This window comes from Mus musculus, chromosome 2, assembly GCF_000001635.26.
Source record: "Mus musculus strain C57BL/6J chromosome 2, GRCm38.p6 C57BL/6J".
In the NCBI taxonomy this organism is placed as follows: Eukaryota; Metazoa; Chordata; class Mammalia; order Rodentia; family Muridae; genus Mus; species Mus musculus.
In genome coordinates this window covers 128,009,989-128,032,038 of record NC_000068.7, presented here as the reverse complement: position 1 = coordinate 128,032,038, position 22,050 = coordinate 128,009,989, and the positions used below count along the sequence as shown (strand labels likewise).

At 42.1% G+C, this 22,050-nt stretch overlaps 1 protein-coding gene across 3 annotated transcripts in view; it reads right to left on the bottom strand.

The window, feature by feature from the left end:
- The window catches only part of Acoxl (acyl-Coenzyme A oxidase-like), a 287,456-nt gene that overhangs the window by 94,214 nt on the left and 171,192 nt on the right, over positions 1 to 22,050 (bottom strand). For all 3 annotated transcript variants that reach the window (XM_006500273.2, NM_028765.3, XM_011239808.1), the window contains one exon: positions 21,873 to 21,962. In XM_006500273.2, the coding sequence (XP_006500336.1) occupies positions 21,873 to 21,962 (90 nt within the window). The remainder of the gene's footprint in view (positions 1 to 21,872; positions 21,963 to 22,050) is intronic.

Below are 22,050 nucleotides of genomic sequence, written 5' to 3'. Positions count from 1 at the left end.
ACCAGTTGTTACAAGTTGTCCTCTGACCTCCGAATTTTCTTGCAGGGAACTGAGGAAGCCCTGTGCTGTTGATCCAGGAACAACTGTGCTGAGGACCCCACAGCCTCAGGTCCATGGGAAAATGGTAAAGCCTTCCCTGCCAGGGTGGGGCTCAGCAAAATATAAAAACCTTTGGGGTGTGAGTGCAAGTGTTGATAGTGTGGGCAGGAAATGGGCCACTGTAGCTTCCTTGCCTCATTATGTTTATGGTCTGAGGACTGATCTCCTTTGTAGCAGAATTTTCCCTGTCCAATTAATTTAAATATTAATACAACAGGAAGCCTGTGATTGGACAGGGAAAAGGAGGCGGAGCTAAGAGTTTCAGAGACAGGGATGGGGGAGGACAGGGGAAGAAAGGAAGGTGGAGAAGGAGGAAGATGGAGGACGAACAGGACCATTCAGATTCCGAGTGGCTTTAAATAGCCACAGGTATTTATAATATAGGGATAGATTATCATATAGGGATAGAGTAATTGGAATAACTTCTCTAATCGAGGTGGATAGCTTGTATTATTACCAATTGTCTCTGAAGTTATTGTTTGGGCATCTTGTGAATTGAGAATTTATTGACATGTAAATCAGACTGATTAATTATAAGCTTCTAGAGTTTTGATTTACTGGGTTAAGGGGAATTGTGACCCCCGACCACAGGGGGTAGATGGCTGAGAAGGTATGGTCAGCTCTGAGGCAGGTGAAGTGGAGCTGGGAAGACCGAAATAGGTCCTTGCATGGGGCTAGCATAGAGGCAGTGAGACCATGGGCAGAGAGTAGCTGGGTGTAGCTCGGGAACTTGGTTTCCTCTTTTTTAATACTTCCCGCTACACTCCTTCAGAGACCACTTCTGTTAAGATTAGACAAATCTGCATCCTCGATCCAGCTGTGTACAATCAACACAGACTCCTTGATTATTTGTATGCAATAACCCTGCCTCCCTGTTCAACTCTATACAATAAGCACACTGAGTTTCTGCGGTGCAGTTTCTCTAGCAGACAGCCCAGTCCACTTGGACCCAGGATGTCTGTGTCTATTATTTCTTTATTCACCCACAGCTCCTCATCAGGCCAAGTCCCTGGAGCTGTGCAAGGATGTGACATTTTAGCTTGGTTCCTTGAAATGTTGTCTTGAAATTTTAAATTTATATCTTTAGGGACTGGAGAGATGGGTCAGTGGTTAAGAGCACTGGCTGCTCTTCCAAAGGACATTGGCTGATTCTCAGCACCCACATGGCAGATTGACAACCTTTTGTAACTCCAGTTCCAGGGCATTTGACACCCTCTTTTGGTCTCCTTAGGTATAGGTATATACATGATGTATAGACATACATGCAAGCAAAAACCCATATACGTAAAAATAAAAACAAATAGATATTAAAAAAATAAAGTTATGTCTTTAGATGGACCACATGGGCCAAGATTTTATCTTAGGGTCATAGAGGGAGAAACACAGTGCAGAGCACAAGTGTGTTCACCCCAATGGGTTTGTTAATCACTGTATGATGGGATCAAGTGGCACGGATATTTTCATGGTGATTATAACTATATAAAGTAAGTGTGAAAATCAAACACTGCCAACAGTAAGGGAAGCAACTAACTCCAACCAGAGGTAAAATTAAAATGGCCCCACAGGCAAGTTCAGGTTCCCCAATGTATCATCAAGACAAACATTTACAGTTTTGTAAATGTATTTAATTTATGATTGTTCCAACTAGTCTCCCTCTAGCTTCAAAACCAGTATCATTGCCCCCATTAATCAAGTGCTGTTTCTGATTCCCACCCACTGCACCACTCCCTGGGTTTATGGCCACCTCAGCACAGAGTCCATGCTGGCGGCTCTGTGGTCTCTCCACTGCAGGGAACATAGCTAACAGAAGGGCAGATGTCTTTGTCCTTCACCAGCAGACAAGGAACAACAGACTGGGGAGTAGACAAGTCATTGTCCTGAGTGAGGGAACAGGCAAGTTCTGTTCCTATCTTCACTCCCCTCTCCAGTGTCTCGGTGACATCCTCTAACTGTCACAGCTTAAGCCTTCCTTGAGAATATTAAGTCACCCTAATTAGAATAAAATTAGAATGATATAATAATCAACTTCTCCCTGGTAAATTTAAGAGAGACGAGAGAAACTGCCCCCTGGATAGTGCCACAGAAACAGGTAGCCCACTTGGGATCTTCAATCCTTTTCTAGGTCATGACAAATGCACATGCTTTCCAAATGGGTTATTTTGGGCTGCTCATGCCTCCTTGGCAAAAGAGTCCAGGTGTTAGAAGACTTTCTTATCCCAGTGGCAAACGGCCAACCGAACAGCATCGTGTGAGGATTTGTTTGGACTCACAGTTTCATAGCGTGGAAGGCAGTGTAGGATAGAGCCACAGGCATCATGATAGCCAGAAAGCAGAGGCAGGGAGTATGTCACTAGCTGACTTTCTCCTTTCCTTTCTTTTCCTTTCCTTTCTTCCCTTTCCCTTCCCTTCCCTTCCCTTTCCTTCCCTTCCCTTCCCTTCCCTTTCCCTTTCCCTTTCCCTTTCCCTTTCCCTTTCCCTTTCCCTTTTCCCTTTCCCCTTCCCTTTCTCTCTCTCTCTCTCTCTCTCTCTCTCTCTCTCTCTCTCTCTCTCTCTTTCTGTTACTCCAACTGGTCTAGAGGATATATTCAAGGGTCTGGCAGGGATATGTCTCCTTTCTTTCTGTCAGTCTGTCCAGGCTCCTGGCCTGGAGACGGTACATTCAAGGGTTGTCACTCTTGGTTACCGCTTACAGCCACACCCAGGTGTGTTTTGATAATCTTCCAGATGCTTCTCAAGTCCAATGTAGTAGGCAGTCAAGACTGATCCTTTATAGAAGTTCTCAGCCACTAAGATTTGGGGGCTACAGTCTCTAGATCCAATACTGTATCAGACAAAATAACAGGTGGCCAAGATGGGGCAGATACCTTAGCTAAGCATGCAGCTAAGGTGGGATTTTCCACCTGTGAGATATGTTCCTGATGATAATATACCATGTTTTATATTTTCCTCACCTTATACTATTAGTGTGATTTCCCACTTTAGAACCATCCCTGATTCACAAGAAGTTACAAAAATGAGGTAGGACAGAGAGATTCTCTCACCAACACCTCCACCCCTGAATGGACCTCAGGTATAGCACAAGTGCATCTCAAATCCAGGAAATTCTGCAACATTTATTCAGCAGAATTTTCTTTATAGTAGAGATTTCATTATTTAAAATATATTCTTTCATACATTTTTAAAAAAATTATCCAAGTCTGGTGTTATCCTTATACCAAATCTCCTTAAGGGAGGTTGTGATACAATTTCTGTTTAAGGACTGTGTCTGTGGCAATTTATACAGGTCTCTGGTTCTGCATGTGAGTACCCCATTTTCTTGCCTACCCAAGAGTCCTTTCTTAGTGATTGCATAGTCAGCAAAGATACCAGGTTTTTTTTTCTTAAAACAAAAACAAAAAACTCCAAAACAACAACAAAAACCAGGACCCATTTGCAAGAGGAATTAAGCTAATCTGTAGCCAACATTGAAGACTTTGAGTGTGAGAAACTGTACAGAAACACACATCAGAAACACACATATAATAAATATCGCATGCATCCTGGAACACAGATTGTGTAACACCAATATAAGGGTTTGGGTTTTGTTTTTTGTTGTTGTTGTTGTTGTTGTTTTGTGTGTGTGTGTGTGTGTGTGTGTGTTTAGGTCAAATCGTTTTTCAAGGCATCTGTGAATCAACTTTGCATTTCCACATGCTAAAGATTTCACTGATTCTTGCCAGGTACTGCGAACTTGGAGTAAAAAGTCTTACTGGGAAGGTTTGCTGCCAAGACAGAAACATTTGAGCCAATTAGAATAGAAAATATGAGTCTAAGGAGAAACTTCTAGATAACCCCATAGGGAGAAGGGAGGGACAGGCAGGCGGCGGGCAGGCAAGGCGGCAGGCGGGCGGTGGGGTCACACTGGGGTCTGCACCGTGCTTAGCAATAGAGTCAAGCAAGGCGGAAGTGCTTGTGGCTTCAGGGGCCCACATCATGCTGCAAGAGCAAAGTTAAAAGGAGTGAGGAGAGAACAGAAAACCAAGTGGGGTTCTTCTGCCCTTCTGCGAGTGGTCCGTGCTACTGCCTCGGTGTCACTCGCTAAAGCCCAGGACAGGGCAGGAAATATGACTTCCAGGGCTGTGGGAGGAAGAATGCCTCAGAAGGCAGAGAGGCTGCTGGGAAAGCCCGTGGCTGTTCCCTACTGGGGCTTCTGATGCAGACTCTGAAAGTGCACCATGGCAGTTATGATTTGATGCCTCCATGTGTGCAGGTCTGTTGGAAAGTGCTGTATGGCAGTAGGGGACAGACAGACAGACAGACAGACAGGCCCTTTCCTTCCTTCCCCCTCTCCCTCTTCGGTTCCTCACATGCATGGCAGTACAGTTTGAGCCCCACCACAGCATGCAGGTCCTATTTTAACTATTACAGCAGGGCCACACCCAACTCCCCTTCATGGTATGTGCTTGGACTGTTCCTTGCCAGAGAACGGCATTAACTAATGACTGGTGACCAACCCAGCTCACTGTATAAAAACCAAAGCCATCTTGGGTGTAGGGGGACAAACATGGGGCTTATATGTACAGGATGGCCACAGTACATTATAATTGCATTCATGCTGTGACCTAGGTGTCTATGGCAACACAGAACATAATACACACACATACAATCCTATGTATATTTCAGGTGATGCCCCCCCCCGCCCACTCTCTAGGCAAAGGCCAAGCCAGAGATTTCACAGTGTGAATAAAACAGAGCCCAGCTGTCTATCCTAAGTGAGCATCATTCCTCCAGAACTCCCCACCCCACCCCCACTCTGCAGCTTCTTATAGTTACGCGCAATCCAGGGAACTTGCAGATGATAGAGGCCATCTCTTGGGAATATCATGGACCTAAGGACAGTAACTTGTGAAGCTCAATCCTGGTCCTTTGCCCTCCCCAAGGAACCACCAACCTTTTCCATTAGTACCCAGAGCTACTGTTCAGAGCAGAAACATCCTGGAGAATTGTTTGGGAGCCAAGGGCCTGTGCCTACTATGTGGATGGCTCACATCCCTCCTGGTAGATAAGCTTGGTTTGATACCACCATGCCAGCCATTCCACATTAAAAATACTGTGCTTGCCATTTGAAAAACTGAAAATTCTGGAACACTTGTATCCACATTCCCCAGGACAACTACCAGTGAGAGCTAAGCAGCAGCTGTAGGCCCTGGGAAGAGGAAAAAGGACCTCAGATTATCTAAATCCTTACCACGCTCCGAGCACCCTGGGACTGCTGCAGTTGTTAAAGGACCCACCTGGCCCTGAAGGTAGAGATTACTGCTTAGTTATCTTCTGATGACTCACAGAAACTGGCGGAGTGGGGTCCTTCCTGCCCCCAGTTCTGCCAGTTATGTTATTACCCAAAAGGACCCACTTGGTGTGTCCGGTCAGTTCACCCTGTGCCATGGAGGCCAGTTCAGGAGCAGGTCTGCTCTGCAAACAGCTGATGCAATGCCTCCATACCCCACGGATCTTCAGTTTGGGTCCAAACCCTTTCCTATTGAGAGGTCTGCGCAGCCAAATCTCCAAGTTCAGATGTGTGCACTATGACTGGCCAAAAAGACCATAGAGAAGTCCAGCTGGAGGATTCATGGAGGGTTGGGGGCAGAGTGCTTCCTAAGGTTCTGCCCTTCTCCAGATTTGAGGTGGCTGCTTTGAGACCCAGGAACAACTACAGGGTCAGTTCAGTGAAGCCAACTTCTGGGAAGAAGGTCAGGCTTTGAGAGCAGATGGGCTATAGAGCTGGCCTGAGGTCACCATGGAGAATGACAGGTGTGCTGACAGTTTAGCCACACTTCCAAGAACCATGTACTGATCAATAACCCCACTAACAACTAGTTAAGACCAAATTCTCCAAAGCAAATGAGAGCCCCTCCCAAACCACTGTTTCCCTATCCTCACCCCCACCACATCTCAAATGTCTCCTGTGGGTCTGTCCCTCGCCTTCATCAGGTTCCTGTGTTCGTGTCCATGGCCATATGTCAGTCCCCTCCTCAGACCCAGGACCTGGCCATGACCACAGCTCCAACATTACATGTGTACAATTTTTATTACTGAAAATGAAAAGCAAACAAGACTTAATATCTGTGACAAAATAAATAAATAACACCAGGGAGGTTGCTAAAAAACGAGTCCTTTCAAGTTTTCTTCAACTTGAGTAATGTGGAAACCTTCTTGAAGGGGGGAAAAAAAGTCCCTTGCAATGTTGACTTAGCTTGTTTCAAATTATGTTACTTAAACGTACTCAAATATAAAACTAGATATAAACACCTTATGTTTATAGATCTGTCCAACTATAAACGATAAAATTAAATACAAGCCACATTACAAGCACCAATGAATCTCACATCAGCGGCTCCAATAGCAAGGCATAGAACACATTGTGGCAGGAACTTGGCCCTCCTAGATGTGGCAGAACCCCACACAATTTGCTCTTGGCTCTGCTGACTGGGGAAGAGGCCCCTCACCTCACCCTTTCTATAGCAGCACACCATGCACCCCACCCCCCTTGGCTTTTGCTCAGCACAAACACTTATTTTTTTCACTAACACGGAGCCTACATGTTTTCTCTCCTCACTGGTTTCTAGTGACAAAGGTTGGGGCTTGGTACAGAGAGTTTACAAATTCTCCAGTCCTCCCTTATTCACAAGGTACTGTCTGAGGTCTCAGTTACTCATGGTTAAGTCTGCAGAAAAGATTAAGTCAAAGATTCCAGAGACAGTCTTAAGTTTTGATAATAGCTACTATTGTGCTATTATTATTTTTAGCTGAACCTAATGTATAAATGAAATCTCATCACAGATGTGTGTGTCCAGGAACAAACAGCATAGCCAAGGTTTGGTTCCCCGTGTACTACTCATGACTTCAGGCACTGACTAAGTGTCTCAAGATGTTCACCCCATGGATCAGGGGAGGTCTTGTGGATGGGAGGGAACCACTATACAAAGACAAAGGCTGATGGATGCTCATGTGAGTTCCTAGTTGTAGGGTTGTTATTCTAACAGTTGACATACCCTACTTGGACTATTCTGTTTAGATTATCATCAAAATTAAAATACACAATTAACACATTCTTGTCAAAGACCCACCAGCATCACTTGGACAACAATGCTAAAGTCAACCTCACTGTGAAACCGTTACAATCTGTGCAGAAAAATGAAGGGATTTCTCTGGAGAACAGAGAAGCAAAGATAAAAGAGTGGCTTGGATTTGGAAGGCTTCCTTCCTCCAAGAGTGCACACATGTGAGCCCTTGAAGGGAGCTTTAAATATTTAGATGATGAAACATCTGGTTTTGAAAACTGGGTGCCAGCTTTGTGCATGGGTCAATGGACTTGGAAAGAGAAAAACAACGCCTATTCAAACTACCTTGGTCAGCTTTTTAAAAATTGCTCCAAAGTCTCTCCACTTTCCAGAGAGGATGATCACATTTGGAATTGCTTGAGATCAACCCTAACCCCAAATTGATCTTGGAGATAATCCTTATATGTGTCCGAGACACTACCCTGGCTTGGGCTCCATCATTGTTCTGAAGTGTATACCTTGGTCCCAGGCACAGTTTTGGCTGCCCTATCCCATCATGGCCCTCACCGCCTCCATTAACCAGCTGTGTGGCCTCATTTTACATATCTCTTATTCCATACCTCTTATCTACTCCCAAGTTTCTGTTGTTGTTATTATGCTATGTGTAATGCTAGGATGCCTTCTATTTGTAGGTTTTAGGGAAGGCTCTTGAACTATCTTCCCACCCTACCCCCAGCTCTGTAGGTCAGGCAGACCCTTGGCTTTCCAGCAGGCAGGCAGCTGATCTTCCAGGAAAACAGGAGGTATGACTCACAGCAGTGGCCACTTGGCCGAGATCCTGTTGCCAACCAGATCTCATCCCTTCAGATGCACTATGTGATTGAGCTAATCCCACCTGCATTTCTGATTTTGGGCACATGCTTGCCCTGATGTTGGGTCCCTCAACATCACCTACTAGCCGTTGAACTCAACCAAAGCCAGGGTCTGTGAGATTGCTCTCTGGTTCATTACAGTGTTCTCTCTAGAACAGAGGGGAGACCCAAAAACTTCAGACCAAGGTACAGCCCTTGTTGCCACTTCAGGATGGCCTCAAGGATTGTATTCCAGTTCATTGTGTCTTACTTACCTGGGGAAATTTTCAAATTCTTTCTGCTATGGGAGAAGAGTAAGGCTAAAAGATGGATAGATTAGATAGATAGATAGATAGATAGATAGATAGATAGATAGATAGATAGATAGACAGACAGACACAGAGATAGCTGATATATAGATAAAAGACAGATGATAGATAGGAGATAAGTAAATAGATGAGAGATGATAGATAAGAGATAGGTGATAGGTTATTAGTAGATAAATGATGGAATATATATATATATATATATATATAGCAGTCCTTATTACTTTTTATGCTTCAAGGGAAAACTATCTTTAAATTTTTTCTTGATTTTTAAGAATATATTTCTGAAATATATCCACCCCTTCATTTCTATCTCTAATCCTCCATGTTTCCCCAACTTGTGCCTTGCCAAATTCATGTCTTTCTTTTCTGGGTTTGGTTTTGTGTGTGTGCTTTGATTTTGTTTTTGTTTTTGTTTTTGATAACCTGCTAAGTCCAGTTTGTACTGCCCATATGTGCATAAAAGTGGGGCCATCCACTGGAAAATGAGAAACCCACCTGAAGCCACAACCTCAAAAAGGAATGATTCCATACTACCCATAGCCAGAAATAGCTCCCCCTTTAGTGGTGGGACCATTCGTCCCATCTATGCTGAAGTTTTAGCTGGCTCCATCTCGAATAGGCTTTGTGCAGGCTTTGTGTAGGCAAGCACAGCTGCTATGAGTTCCTGACCATGATAGTCATGTCCAGAGAGGGACTATAGTTCAAGTATACTTGAGTCTTAAAAATTCAAAATCACATAAAATAAACTAAAAGTATTATGTAAAAAGTAAAAGGCTTCTACTCAATGCTTTGCAGAAATGACAATTCTTCAATAGTTTTTGTCAAACCAGTAGAAGCATGTAGGTGCTAAAGTCAAATAGATTCTTGTGTGCTCTTCAGTGTGCTTCATTGTAGCCTGTTTGTCCTGGTGTCTCAGTGAAATTCTCTCTCTCTCTCTCTCTCTCTCTCTCTCTCTCTCTGTCTGTCTCTGTCTCTGTCTCTCTCCCTCTGTTCAAGAGGAAGCATACATTTTCCCTATGACATTACTAAGTTCTTCCTGTTTCTTATTCATGCTCCAATGCTCTTTGTTAAACAGAAACCACTTCTTGTTTGAAGCCATCCTTTTGATCTCACACCTTTCCTGTGCTCTCTTGGACTGGATGTGTCCTGGGCTTGCTGCATTACAGCTGCCTGGGAATTTCTTTACAGAGTCCTCTTGGGCTGGCTCAGGAAGCCATTGTCTTATAAGTTCTTCTGTGTGCCCAGCTACCTACTTTCCTCATTTACCTAAGAGGCTGCTGTGTTTTCTGTGGTGTCTCTGTCAGTTGCAGATGTCTGGATTTATTTCTGGCTTTCTGCCTTCTAACCCTGGCTTTCTGCATATACCATGCTGTTGTGTTACTTATGAAATTAGGTATAGTGATAGATGCATTGTGCTCGAGATTTCTTGCACATGAATTTCAGTGTGGTTTTGTTTGTTTTTTTGGTTTTTGTTTGTTTGGGGGGTTTGTTTTGTTTTGTCTTTAGAGTTCTTTGGACTACTTTGGTGGAGATTTCTATGAACCTGTAAATTCTTTGAGCTCTATGGACATTTAACAGTACTAATTATTCCAGCACACCAGCAGGACCATTCTTTCTAGTTTCTACATCTTCTTCATTTTCATTCATTGGCACCTAGCGATTTCTACGGTAAAGGTCTTTCTTTGGTTCAATTGTTATTCCTGTGTACTTTATTTTTATGTTTTTGGCTATTTTAATAAGCCTGCTTTCATGATTTCTTTTTCAGAAATATTGTCATTTGTACATTAGACCTATAAAATGCTAGAGCTTTGCGTGTTGGTTTTATATCATGAGCTTTACTAAGTTTGTCAGTCCTGTTACACCTTTGATGGTGTCCTTGGGCCTTTCTGTACAAGGAACATCATCTACAAATGGGGATAGGGTAGCCCCTGGCTCGCTCCCATACAAAAATCAACACAAACCGGATCAAAGATTTAAATGTACGCCTCGGAAGCTGTGAAGGTACAGAATAAACTATAAGGGGAGCACTCTAAAGTGCAAAAGGAACAAGCACCAACGTAACAGATGGCCGGCAGAATGGGAGAGGACATTTGAGAGGGGACATTTACCAGTGGACAAAGGGTTAGCATCTAGACGGTATAAGAAACTCACAGGATGAACCAAACAACTCAACTTTAAAACAGACACTTCTTAGAAGAAATAGTAGCAGTCAACAAATACATGAAACATTCAAAATCGTTAGCCATCGGGAGAGACAAATAAACTATAGTGTGGTATTATTGCACCATTCAGAGTAGCTGATAGTAAAATAAAACAGGAAAAATCCTGGTGGATGGTAAAGAAAAAAAAGCCATCTTCACACAGGCTCTACAGACCACAAGGCTCTTCAAAAAGCCAAAAATAGAATGACCATATGATCTAACTATCCCCTTTCTGGGTATTTATCCAGTAATGAAGCCAGCATACCAAAGAAACACTGTATGCCTGTGTTTACTGCAGCACCATTCATAATAGCTAACCATGGACTCAACCTCTGTGTCCATCAATAGACAAGTGGACAAAGAAAATGAGTTTTATGTATACAATGGGGTTCAGCTATAAAAGAAAGTGAAATCCTGTTATTTACAGCATAGACCACTTCAGCCAGGGAAGGAAAACTGCTGTCCCTAGACAGTGGGGCAAAAGCCTGTCCCCAACCCTGTGCTGAATGAATCTGAAATCTAGGCTCAGGGGGAATAATCTAGAGGAAAGCAGCCCTGAGCTACAGCAAGCCACTTCTCTCTTGCTTGGAGAAATCTGTGTTCTTGTGGATCAGAGGACTCGCAGCAGGCATTGCCAGGCTTCTCACCTATGAACAGACAGCCTTCTAATCAGCAGCTCCTATACAGAGTCTCTAGAAACACAAGTCACTCCAGCCAGGTAGCACCAGAATGCCACCCCTAACCCCCTCCCCACCCCAGCTGGGGCTTTAAGCAAGTTCCCTGGGGCTCATTTGCATGTTTTGCATATTTGCACTTCAGGGTAATAAACAATATATGCAAAGTCTCTGGATGCCATTATTTAGGAAATGTGCCAGGGTGGATTAGGCAGGGATCTGTCTCCGTGTATATCTAATGAGGCAAAAGCAAGTTCTAATGGGATTTCATGGATTCAGATCATAATTGGATTTGGTGGAGGGTGTAATTGAATTTCATCAAGAGCCTAAAACCTCTGCCCTAGAAAATATCGGAAGGGTCAGGAAACCTACCATCTTGCTCAAAGGGAAAATGGAAAGTACACTCTGAAGCACATATTAGCTGTGGAACAGCCACCTGACATCTGTAGAACTGGGAGTGTCATCTTTAAGTAAGTGAGCTGAAAGCACTGTGGGTGATACCAGACTTATGACGCTGGAGAGGGGTCAGCCAGCCAGCTTGCATCAGTCAACATACCCCAGAAAGACACCTGCGGCATGCCCTGCTGTGTGCCAGAGTTTCCAAGCTGAGTGGTCTCCAGAGGCCATCCCTAGGTAATGGCTGGGGAGGTGGTGCTGGCTGGCTGCATCGGCCAAAGCACAGCTCCTTTAGAATGTGAGAATTGCCCAATTGTGAGGCGAATGCTCCCTCCACTGGGTCCTACTTGGATGCTGCTAATTGAAATAGGGAAATTTTAGGAAACTGGGGAACAGAAATAACTCCCCACTCCTGGAAATCAATCAGAGACCATAGTTTCATTTTACCTATCTTTTTCTTGTATGAATTATGCTTTTGATGTCAAGTCTACGACTTTTTCCAGTGTTAGAGGACTTGTGAATTTTCCCATCTTTATTTTGTGTTGAGACAAGTCTCTTGTAGCTTAGGCTGTCCTCTAACTTACTGCTTAAGCTAAGAGTGACTTTGAACTTCTGACCCTCCTGTCGCCATGTCTCTCCTGAGCACAGGTGTTCACACTGTGCCCATGCCCAGGAGACTCCAAGTGTTCACACTGTGCCCATGCTAGGATTAGATCTAGAGCTTCGGGCATACCAGGTGAGAACTCTACCAACTAAGCTACATTTCCAGTCATTAATTTTCTTTTAAAACTCTTCTATATTTTATCATTTATATTTATTTAGGTCTTCTTTTGGGAAAACTTGTGATTTTGAGCACATAAACCTTATTCATGTTCTGCTAGATTTATACCAAGATATTACATTTTCCTTTGAAAAACAATAAATGCTACATTTTAAATTTGAGTTTCTAGCTTGCTCATTATTAGTATGTAGAAGAAAAATTAGTTTTTGTATGTCCTGAGATCTTGCTGAACTCAACAAATTATTATAGACTTTCTGTAATTTTTCAGTGTTTACAAACCTGTAATCTACAAAGGTGTTGTCTACTCCTTTAAGGCTCCATGCCTTCATTTTTGTTGCCTTATTGCATTGCCTATGTTTTCCCTTGATACAGTGATGTCCTGGGTCACAGTGACAGAGAAAGTTCTCTCGGTTCTCCTTGACCTTGAAATTCTCCCATCATTCACCATTAATTGTGTTTAGTGTGATATTTGTAGATTCTTTTTATTATGTGTAAGACATACCCCCTTTCCAGTTTGCTGCAAGTTTTATTACAAAAGGCAGTTGAATATGGTTGATTGCTCTTTTTTTTTCTTTTCTTTTTTTTATTTTTTTAGATATTTTCTTTATTTACATTTCAAATGTTATCCCCTTTCCTAATTTTCCCTCTGAAAATCCCCTATCCCCTCCCCCTCCCCCTGCTCCCCAACCCACCCACTCCCATTCCTGGTCCTGGTATTCCCCTGAACTGGGGCATAGAGCCTTCACAGGACCTAGGGCCTCTCCTCCCATTGATGACTGACTAGACCATCCTCTGCTACATATGCAGCTAGAGTCATGAGTCCCATCATTTTTTTTTTTTGATTGGTGGTATAGTTCCAAGGAGCTCTGGGGGTACTGGTTAGTTCATATTGATGTTCCTCCTATGGGGCTTCAGACCTCTTTTCCACTATGCCCATATCTTCGAGGCTTTTCCCCACTTTCTCCTCTACAAGTTTCAGTGTCTCTGATTTTATGTGGAGCTCCTTGATCCACTTAGACTTGAGCTTTGTACAAGGAGATAAGAATGGATCAATTTGGGGAGCAGGGCTGGGGGAAGGGTATAGGGAACTTTCAGGACAGCATTTGAAATATATATAAAGAAAATATCTAATAAAAAAATAAAAAAGAAAGATTTTTAGAAAAAGAAAAAGAAAAAAAAAAGAAAGAATGGATCAATTCGCATTCTTCTATATGATAACCACCAGTTGTGCCAGCACCATTTGTGAAAATGCTGTCCTTTTTCCACTGGATAGTTTTAGCTCCCTTGTCAAATATCAAGTGACCATAGGTGTGTGGGTTCATTTCTGGGTCTTCAATTTTATTCCATTGATCTACCTGTCTGTCACTGTACCCGTACCATGCAGTTTTTATCACAATTGCTCTGTAGTACAGCGTGAGGTCAGGCATGGTGATTCCACCAGAGGTTCTTTTATTGTTGAGAATAGTTTTTGCTGTCCTAGGTTTTTTGTTATCCCAGATGAATTTGCAGATTGCCACCTCTAACTCCGTGGAGAATTGAGTTGGAATTTTGGTGTGGATTGCCTTGAATCTGTAGATTGCCTTCGGCAAGATGGCCATTTTTACTATATTAATCCTGCCAATTCATGAGCATGGGAGATCTTTCCATCTTCTGAGATCTTCTTCGAAGAAGGTATATCCTTTTGTTTTAGGATAAAATGTTCTGTAGATATCTGTTAAATACATTTGTTTCATAACTTCTGTTAGTTTCACTGTGTCTCTGTTTAGTTTCTGTTTCCAGGATCTGTCCATTGACGAGAGTAGGGTATTAAAGTCTCCCACTATTATTGTGTGCAGTGTAACGTGTGCTTTGAGCTTTACTAAAGTTTCTTTAATGAATGTGGATGCCCTTGTATTTGGAGCATAGATATTCAGAATTGAGAGTTCATCTTGGAAGATTTTACCTTTGATGAGTATGAAGTGCCCCTCTTTTTTTTTTTTTTTTTTTTAAACTTTGGGTTGGAAGTTGATTTTATTCGATAGTAGAATGGCTACTCTTCAGACCATTTGCTTAGAAAATTGTTTTCCAGCCTTTCACTCTGAGGTAGTGTCTGTCTTTATCTCTGAGGTGGGTTTCCTGTATGCAGCAAAATGTTGGGTCTGTTTATATAGCCAGTCTGTTAGTCTATGTCTTTTTATTGGAGAATTGAGTCCACTGATATTAAGAAATATTAAGGAAAAGCAATTGTTACTTTCTGTTATTTTGGTTGTTAGATTTGGGATTCTGTTCTTGTGGCTATCTTCATTTATGTTTGTTGAAGAATTACTTTCTTGCTTTTTCTAGGGTGTCATTTCCCTCCTTGTATTGAAGTTTTCCCTTTATTATCCTTTGAAGGGCTGGATTCATGGAAAGATATTGTGTGAATTTGGTTTTGTCATGGAATACTTTGGTTTCTCCATCTATGGTAATTGAGAATTTTGCTGGGTATAGTAGCCTGGGCTGGCATTTGTGTTCTCTTAGGGTCTGTATAACATCTGTCCAGGATCTTCTGGCTTTCATAGTCTCTGAGAAGTCTGGTGTAATTCTGATAGGTCTGCCTTTATATGTTACTTGACCTTTTTCCCTTACTGCTTTTAATATTCTATCTTTAGTGCATTTGTTGTTCTGATTATTATGTGACAGGAGGAATTTCTTTTCTGGTCCAGTCTATTTGGAGTTCTGTAGGCTTCTTGTATGTTCATGGATCTCTCTCTCTTTAGGTTAGGGACATTTTCTTCTATACTTTTGTTGAAGATATTTACTGGCCCTTTAAGTTGAAAAATCTTCATTCTCATCTATACCTATTATCCTTAGGTTTGGTCTTCTCATTGTGTCCTGGATTTTCTGGATGTTTTGAGTTAGGATCTTTTTGCATTTTGCATTTTCTTTCATTGTTGTGTCCATGTTTTCTTCTGCACCTGAGATTCTCTCTTCCATCTCTTGTATTCTGTTGCTGATGCCCACATCTATGGTTCCTGGTTTCTTTCCTAGGATTTCTATTTCCAGAGTTGTCTCCCTTTGTGATTTCTTTATTGTTTCTGCTTCCATTTTTAGATCCTGGATGGTTTTGTTCAATTCTTTCACCTGTTTGGTAGTGTTTTCCTGTAACTCTTTAAGGGATTTTTGTATTTCCTCTTTAAGGGCTTCTTGCTGTTTACCTGTGTTCTCCTGTATTTCTTTAAGGGAGTTATTTATTTCCTTCTTAAAGTCCTCCATCATCATCATGAAAAGTGACTTTAGATCCATATCTTGCTTTTCTGGTGTGATGGTGTATCCAGGACTTACTATGGTGGGAGAGTTTGGTTCTGATGATGCCAAGTAACCTTGATTTCTATTGCATCTGTTCTTATGCTTGCCTCCTGCCATCTCCATCTGATTATCTCAAGTGCTTGTTGCCCTCAATATATCTGACTGGAGCCTGTCCTTCCTATAATCCTGGTTGATTCAGGACTCCTCAGAGTCCAGCTTTCTCTGTGATTCTGTGATTCCGGGATCCTGTGAACCTGAGACTCTGGGTGTTTCAGAGTTCTTGGCAGTCAAGCTTCCTCTGAGACCCTGAGATCCTGGTGTGATCAAGCTCCTGGTATCTTGGGATCCTGAAATCCTAAGATCATGGGCGTGTTACAGCTCCTGAAAGTGGTGTCTCCTCTGGGGACAGTGGGGCTGTCTAGTGCGTTCAAATCCAAGGTATAGCAGCACTGATCAGAAGGAACTCGAGCCGCTGGTCAGGCAGAGCTCCTGCGTCCTTGCTCCTGTTGTCACAGGGCTGTTTGGTTTGGAACAGATGTTGTGTTCCACTCACCAGTGATCCTAAGATTGTGGGCGAGCTAGGGTTCCTGCAGTGTGGAGAGTCGTCTGGGGATGTCACCATCCGCTGAGTTTTTGCCCAAGGTTGCCTGGAGCTGGCACCGACTGGAAGGGCTCAATTGCTCTTTCTGTGTAAACTAATATGATCATATGGCCTCTCTCCTTTATTTCACTGATAAAAAGAATTGCACTGATCTCATTTTTGAGTTTTAAAACATCTTTGCACATCAGGAATGAATCTCACTAGGTTGCAGTATATACTTCATTTACACATTGCTAGATTTAATTTATTAACATTTTGCTGAGACTTTTGCTGTCTAAGCTGATGAGCGGCATTGGTCTATAGTTTTGACTCCTTTATACTGTCTGTCTGTTGGGTATCAGAATAATTCCAGCCTCCTGAAATAAGTTGTGAAAATAAGAATTCTCTCGTTTTCCAGAAGAAATTTTGTAAAATTTCTTAATTGACCATTGGAGTTTCTAATCAAGCTCAGGCCTACAAATTATTTTTCAGAGGTTTTAAAATCATTACTAAAAAATTAATTTCTGTAACAGTATAGAACTACTTGAGTACTCTATTTTAACTTTAATAAATTTGAACAGTTGGTGGCTTTTGAAGAATTGGTCCTTTCTTCCTGAGCTGTCAGATTCACAAAGCTTCTCCCTTACTGGTCTTTCAATGGCTGCAAATTCCCTGACCACACATCCTCTGTCATTCCTGGTGCTGGTGACTGGGTCTTTCTGATTTCCTGTCCTTGTTTTTTATCTTAGCTTATTTTCTACTGCTGTGATAAACATCATTAGCAAAAACAATGTGGGGAAGAAAGGGCTGATTTTTTTTCTTCTTTACAGCTTTACTTTCCATCACAAAGGAAAGTAAGTCAGGGCAGGACTAAGAGGCAGGAACTGATGCAGAGATCATGAAGGAACATTGCTTAAAGGCTTGCTCCTCTTGGTTTGCTCAGCCTGCTTTCTTAATATAACTCAAGATCATCTGCTCAGGCGTGGCCCCACCCCCAGTTGTCTGGGCACATTTCACAAAAATGCCCCAGGGACTTGCCCCATTTCCCTCATGGGATCACTCTATCTGTGCCTCACTGCCACTCAGTCCTATATTTTTTTTAAGTTCCTCTGAGATTTGACGTTTGATCTAAGTATGTCACAGTACACAATAATATAGGATTTAGCCATATGTAAGAATTAAATCAGTTTTTTGGGGGGTTAGGAAAATAGGTTATGTTGTTTACTAAAATTAGATGGACACATAAAGGTAAGTATTCTCTATTTTCTCTCAAATGTAAAACCTATATTCTATTGATCAGTCACCAAGTTCACTGACTCCACTCTGGGTCTTCTCATATGACAGAGACTATTCTGTAACCCTGGTATTTCAGTTACTGTTATTTTCAGTTCTATAATTGACATTTAATCCTTTAAATTATTTTTTTATTTCTTTGCAGGGATTCTTTTTGCTTTGTGTTTGTTTGGAAGACATTTTATTATCACAGAAGCATTTTTTTTTTAAATGGTGGCCAGTTTTAAATCCTTGCCATAAAATTCAGCATCTGATTCTTTTCCTTCATCATCTGTTGCTATTTCTAATTTCCTTCATTATATTCCTGGCCTGTCATAGGATGAGTGAGGCTCTTTTTTTTTTTTTTTCACTCTTGTATCCAGGTTATTCAGATGTTATAATGAGATCCTGTTTCATTCTGAGTTTCCAAAGATTCTGTGTAAGTATGTTCCTCTTTCCTCTGCATTTGTCCAATATTGTCCTAACAAAAATGGGCCACTAATTTATCCTGCCTGGGCATGGGAAGGAGGAGGCAGAATGTCAAGTTGTCCTGTTTTCTGCCACCTCATTAAGTTGATTGTTGATGCTGGGTGAAGATAGGGGCTTAGCCTCTCTGCTTCTCACTAAGGCCAGGGAAGGAGAGAGTTGAGTTCTGCTTCCCAACATTTCACTCTTCTGAGACCAAGTGACGCTGGGGCTCAACTCCCTATCAACTGCTTTGGGGGGGGAGGAGAGGGACAAGAACTGTGGTTGGAATCTAAAAATACCACCTGAGGACATGTGCTCAAGGCTTGTTTGCCACTTGGGAGGCTTTGGAAGTGATCGGTCCATGAGGACTCTGAACAAATCAATGGATTAGTTCTTTGATGAGTCCCTAATTTGATAGGTTGTTGAAGATAAAGTGAAATCGGGCTGGTGAGATGGCTCAGTGGGTAAGAGCACCCGACTGTTCTTCCGAAGGTCCAGAGTTCAAATCCCAGCAACCACATGGTGGCTCACAACCATCTGTAACAAGATCTGACCCCCTCTTCTGGAGTGTCTGAAGACAGCTAAGTGTACTTACTTACATATAATAATAATAAAAAAAAGTGAAATCTAACAGAAGTGAGTGGATCCTTGGAGCCTATATCTTGTACCCTGCACGAAGCCAAGAGTCAATGACTGAAACTGCGTTTGCAGTTGAAGAAGGCATAGTTATATCTAAGCATTATTATGACCTGGCTACTGTTTGCATTTGGACTTTTGATCTGAAATGAACTACAATCCAGAAATGGAGAGCACAACTGTCATCCAGATCTTGAGGCTGTAGGACATGGGCTTTTGATCTAGAACTTGAGGAATAGTGGCCATGCAAAGCTTAGGTCCAGACATGGTGGTACACACTTTTAATCCCAGGAGACAGAGGCAAGCAGATCTCTGAGTTCAAGGCCAGCCTGGTACAGAGCAAGTTCAAAGTAGAAAAAGCTTAAGCCTAGGCATGGTGATATATTCCTTTAATCCCAGAACTCAGGAGACTCAGAAGAACTCAGAGAGTTAAAGGTTAGTCTACAGAGCAAGTTTCAGGACAGCCAAGCTTAGACAGTTGAAGGAGCTGAAAAACAGAAAGCTGGTGATAATGTAGTAGAACAAGGGGCCATGTGGCTCTGACTTTAGAGTCAGGAACAGAAGTGGCTACTGGAACAATTAACGCTGGTTAGCTGAAGCTAAGAAATTAGTGGTGATTAAGAAGAGACCAGCATCACTGCGGTGAAATCTAGGAAGTGATTTCTGAGAGCACAAAGAAGCTGTGCTCCAAAGATAGCCAAGGTTATACCTTGTGGTACAGCTGGACTTTGTAAGGCATGAGAGTCACACAGGTGGTGGTTTTGAAGACATAAAGGTGTCATGGAGAGCAGCTGAGGCTTGACACTGTGAGAGGCCAGGGAAGGCTATTGGTAAAGGTGCAGCCTCAGTTGCAATTGATGGTCCAGGACACAAGGGGTCATGCAAAGAAACTGAGGCTTGGCACCATGAAGGGAGTTTATGAGAGGCTATTGGTGAAGCCTAGTTGCAGCAGAAGATCCCAGTATATTGGAGATTCCAGTACCATGGGATGATCACCAAGAACAGCAGCAGCAGTGGAGTAGACTTAACCAGAGCCTAGAGTGCTAAAGAGGTCAGAGCTGGAGAAGTGACCCAAACGAACCCTTTTAAGAATACAGAAGATTGTGTACTGATCGCAGACACTGGAACAAGAAGCTCTGAAGTTGAAATAGTCTTGGAAAACTCAAGATGTTAGAGATGACAAAGTTGTGGGATACCTGCTAAGGAAATCTGCCAATAGGGAGTGGAATCAGTCCAAGAGAAAAAAGTTTGTTGCAGTCAGCAAAGATGAAAGGAGTTGGACATTAGACATGGAGATGAAGAATTTGAAGTTTACCCCTTTGGTCCAGTATTTTCTTACTATGACATTTTGGAGTGGTAATGTATATCCTGTGATGTTGGAAGTATGTGATCTGCTTTTTAACTTTGATTTCTTAAGGGATTACAGTTAAGAGACTGCATGAATTTCAGAAGAGACTTTGAACTTTGGAGTTTTAATATTGTAGAGACTATGATAGACTATGAAATTTTTGAAGTTGTACTAAAGGTACTGTTGCATTATGCTATGCCTAGGTATGGTGTCCATAGACTCAAGCCTATGGGAGCCTGGGAGTGGAATGTTGTGGTTTGAATATGCTTGGCTAGGGAGTGGCATTGTTAGGAGGTGTGGCCTTGTTAGAGGACATGTGTCACTGTGGGAGTGGGTTTTGAGACTCTCCTCTCAGCTACCTGAGGACAGTTTGGTCCTGACTTCCTTTGGATTAAGATGTAGAACTCTTAGCTCCTCCAGTGCCACTTCTGCATGGATGCTGCCATTCTCCCAAATGGTGATAATGGATTGAACCTCTAAACCTGCAAGCCAGTCCCAATGAAATGTTGTCCTTATAAAAGTTGCCTTGGTCATGGTGTTTGTCCATAGCAGAAAAACCCTGACTAATATAGTTAGGGTCTCATTTCCTTGTGCCTAACTGATTCAAAGCAGACATTGTCAAGTTTTTCCACTCTTAGGCCACTGTGTTTCTGGTTCTTAGGCTATAGGAACAGCTTTCATTTTGGAATGTATTTTGTCCATGCTTCTTAGAAACCTGAACAAGTAATTGCCTTTTCATTTCTCTAGTTCTAAGGCCCCTAGGAGGCTGGTATCTTTATTATCCCTTTCAGTCCCATCCTGTTTGTTTGCTGGGTATTGTCCAGGATGTGGAATTATTAAGAGGGATAACTGGAGAAGAGGTGGCGATTCCACTGACAGACCACAAGCCCCACTATTCGTCTGTTGGTTTTGTTCCTTTTGTTTTGTTGCAGATGCGTGTATGTGCAAGTGCACACGTGCGTGTGGATGCCTGAGGTTGATGTCAAGTGTCTTTCATTATTGCTCTTCACTGTCTATATTGAGGCAGGTTCTTTCACTGAACCCAGAGCTTTCCCTTTTGTCTAGTTTGGCCAGCCTGCTTGTCCCATGGAAGTCAGATCTGTCTCCCGTGTGCTGGGACTACAGGCAGCTGTCACAACTGCCCAGCTTTTTATATGGATTCCGAGGCTCTAAACCTGAGTGACCACAGCTGTGTAGCAAGCACTTTATGCCCTGAGTCGTCCAGCCTCTGTTATTCTCTTAAAAACACAACAATTATATCTTGTGTGCAATTTCATATCATTTTACTTACCATACGTTTTACATTTCTGTTAGAAGCAGAACTGCTTGCAAGTACAATTTTAAAGGTGATATATAATTCCCCACTGAGTGGTCAGAGTACGATTTACATAATCATTTTGCTATTGATACTTATTGCTATAATAAATTATGTAGTGGTGAGAATGTATTGCTTCAGTGTTTTTTATTCCATATTTATGATTATTAGGGTAGAGTCCTGGGGTAGAATTACACATAGTCCTATAGCAACATGCAAACCCTCTTCTACTTTCGCCAACAATGAGTCCCAATTTGTCCTAATATGCATTTCTGTGTTGACTGGCCACCCCATACTTTGGAGTTTAGCATTCTGTTTTTCACGTTTTATCTTCAGGGCCTGAATACTCTATTGGAATAGCTTTGCTAGTATAAAAATCTGACTTAGTACATGCTAGTGGTTTTCTAAAACTACAAAGACATATTTAAACATCAAAGATGACCTAAAAGACAAATACCCCAATCCCCTGTTCAACTGCCTAACAGGAAAACACCTGCCAATTAAATGAAGGTATCAGATAAAGATAAAATGTACAAAACACTTCAGATTTTTTGGATAATTCTTGGTCTTGAAAAGTGTGCTGTTTAAAATGAATAACTGTGTCCTAACCCTTACCTGAAGCATGACCACATTGTCACCTTCAAAGGTTACAAACACATCTGTGTCACATTTCAGGTCTGAGATTCTGGTTTCCATCATGTAACCCTGTTGCAGAGGAAGAGGAGGAGAGAAGGGAGAGAAAGAAGAAAAAAGTGTTTTAATTTGCAATGACATCATTACATGGGAAAATTAG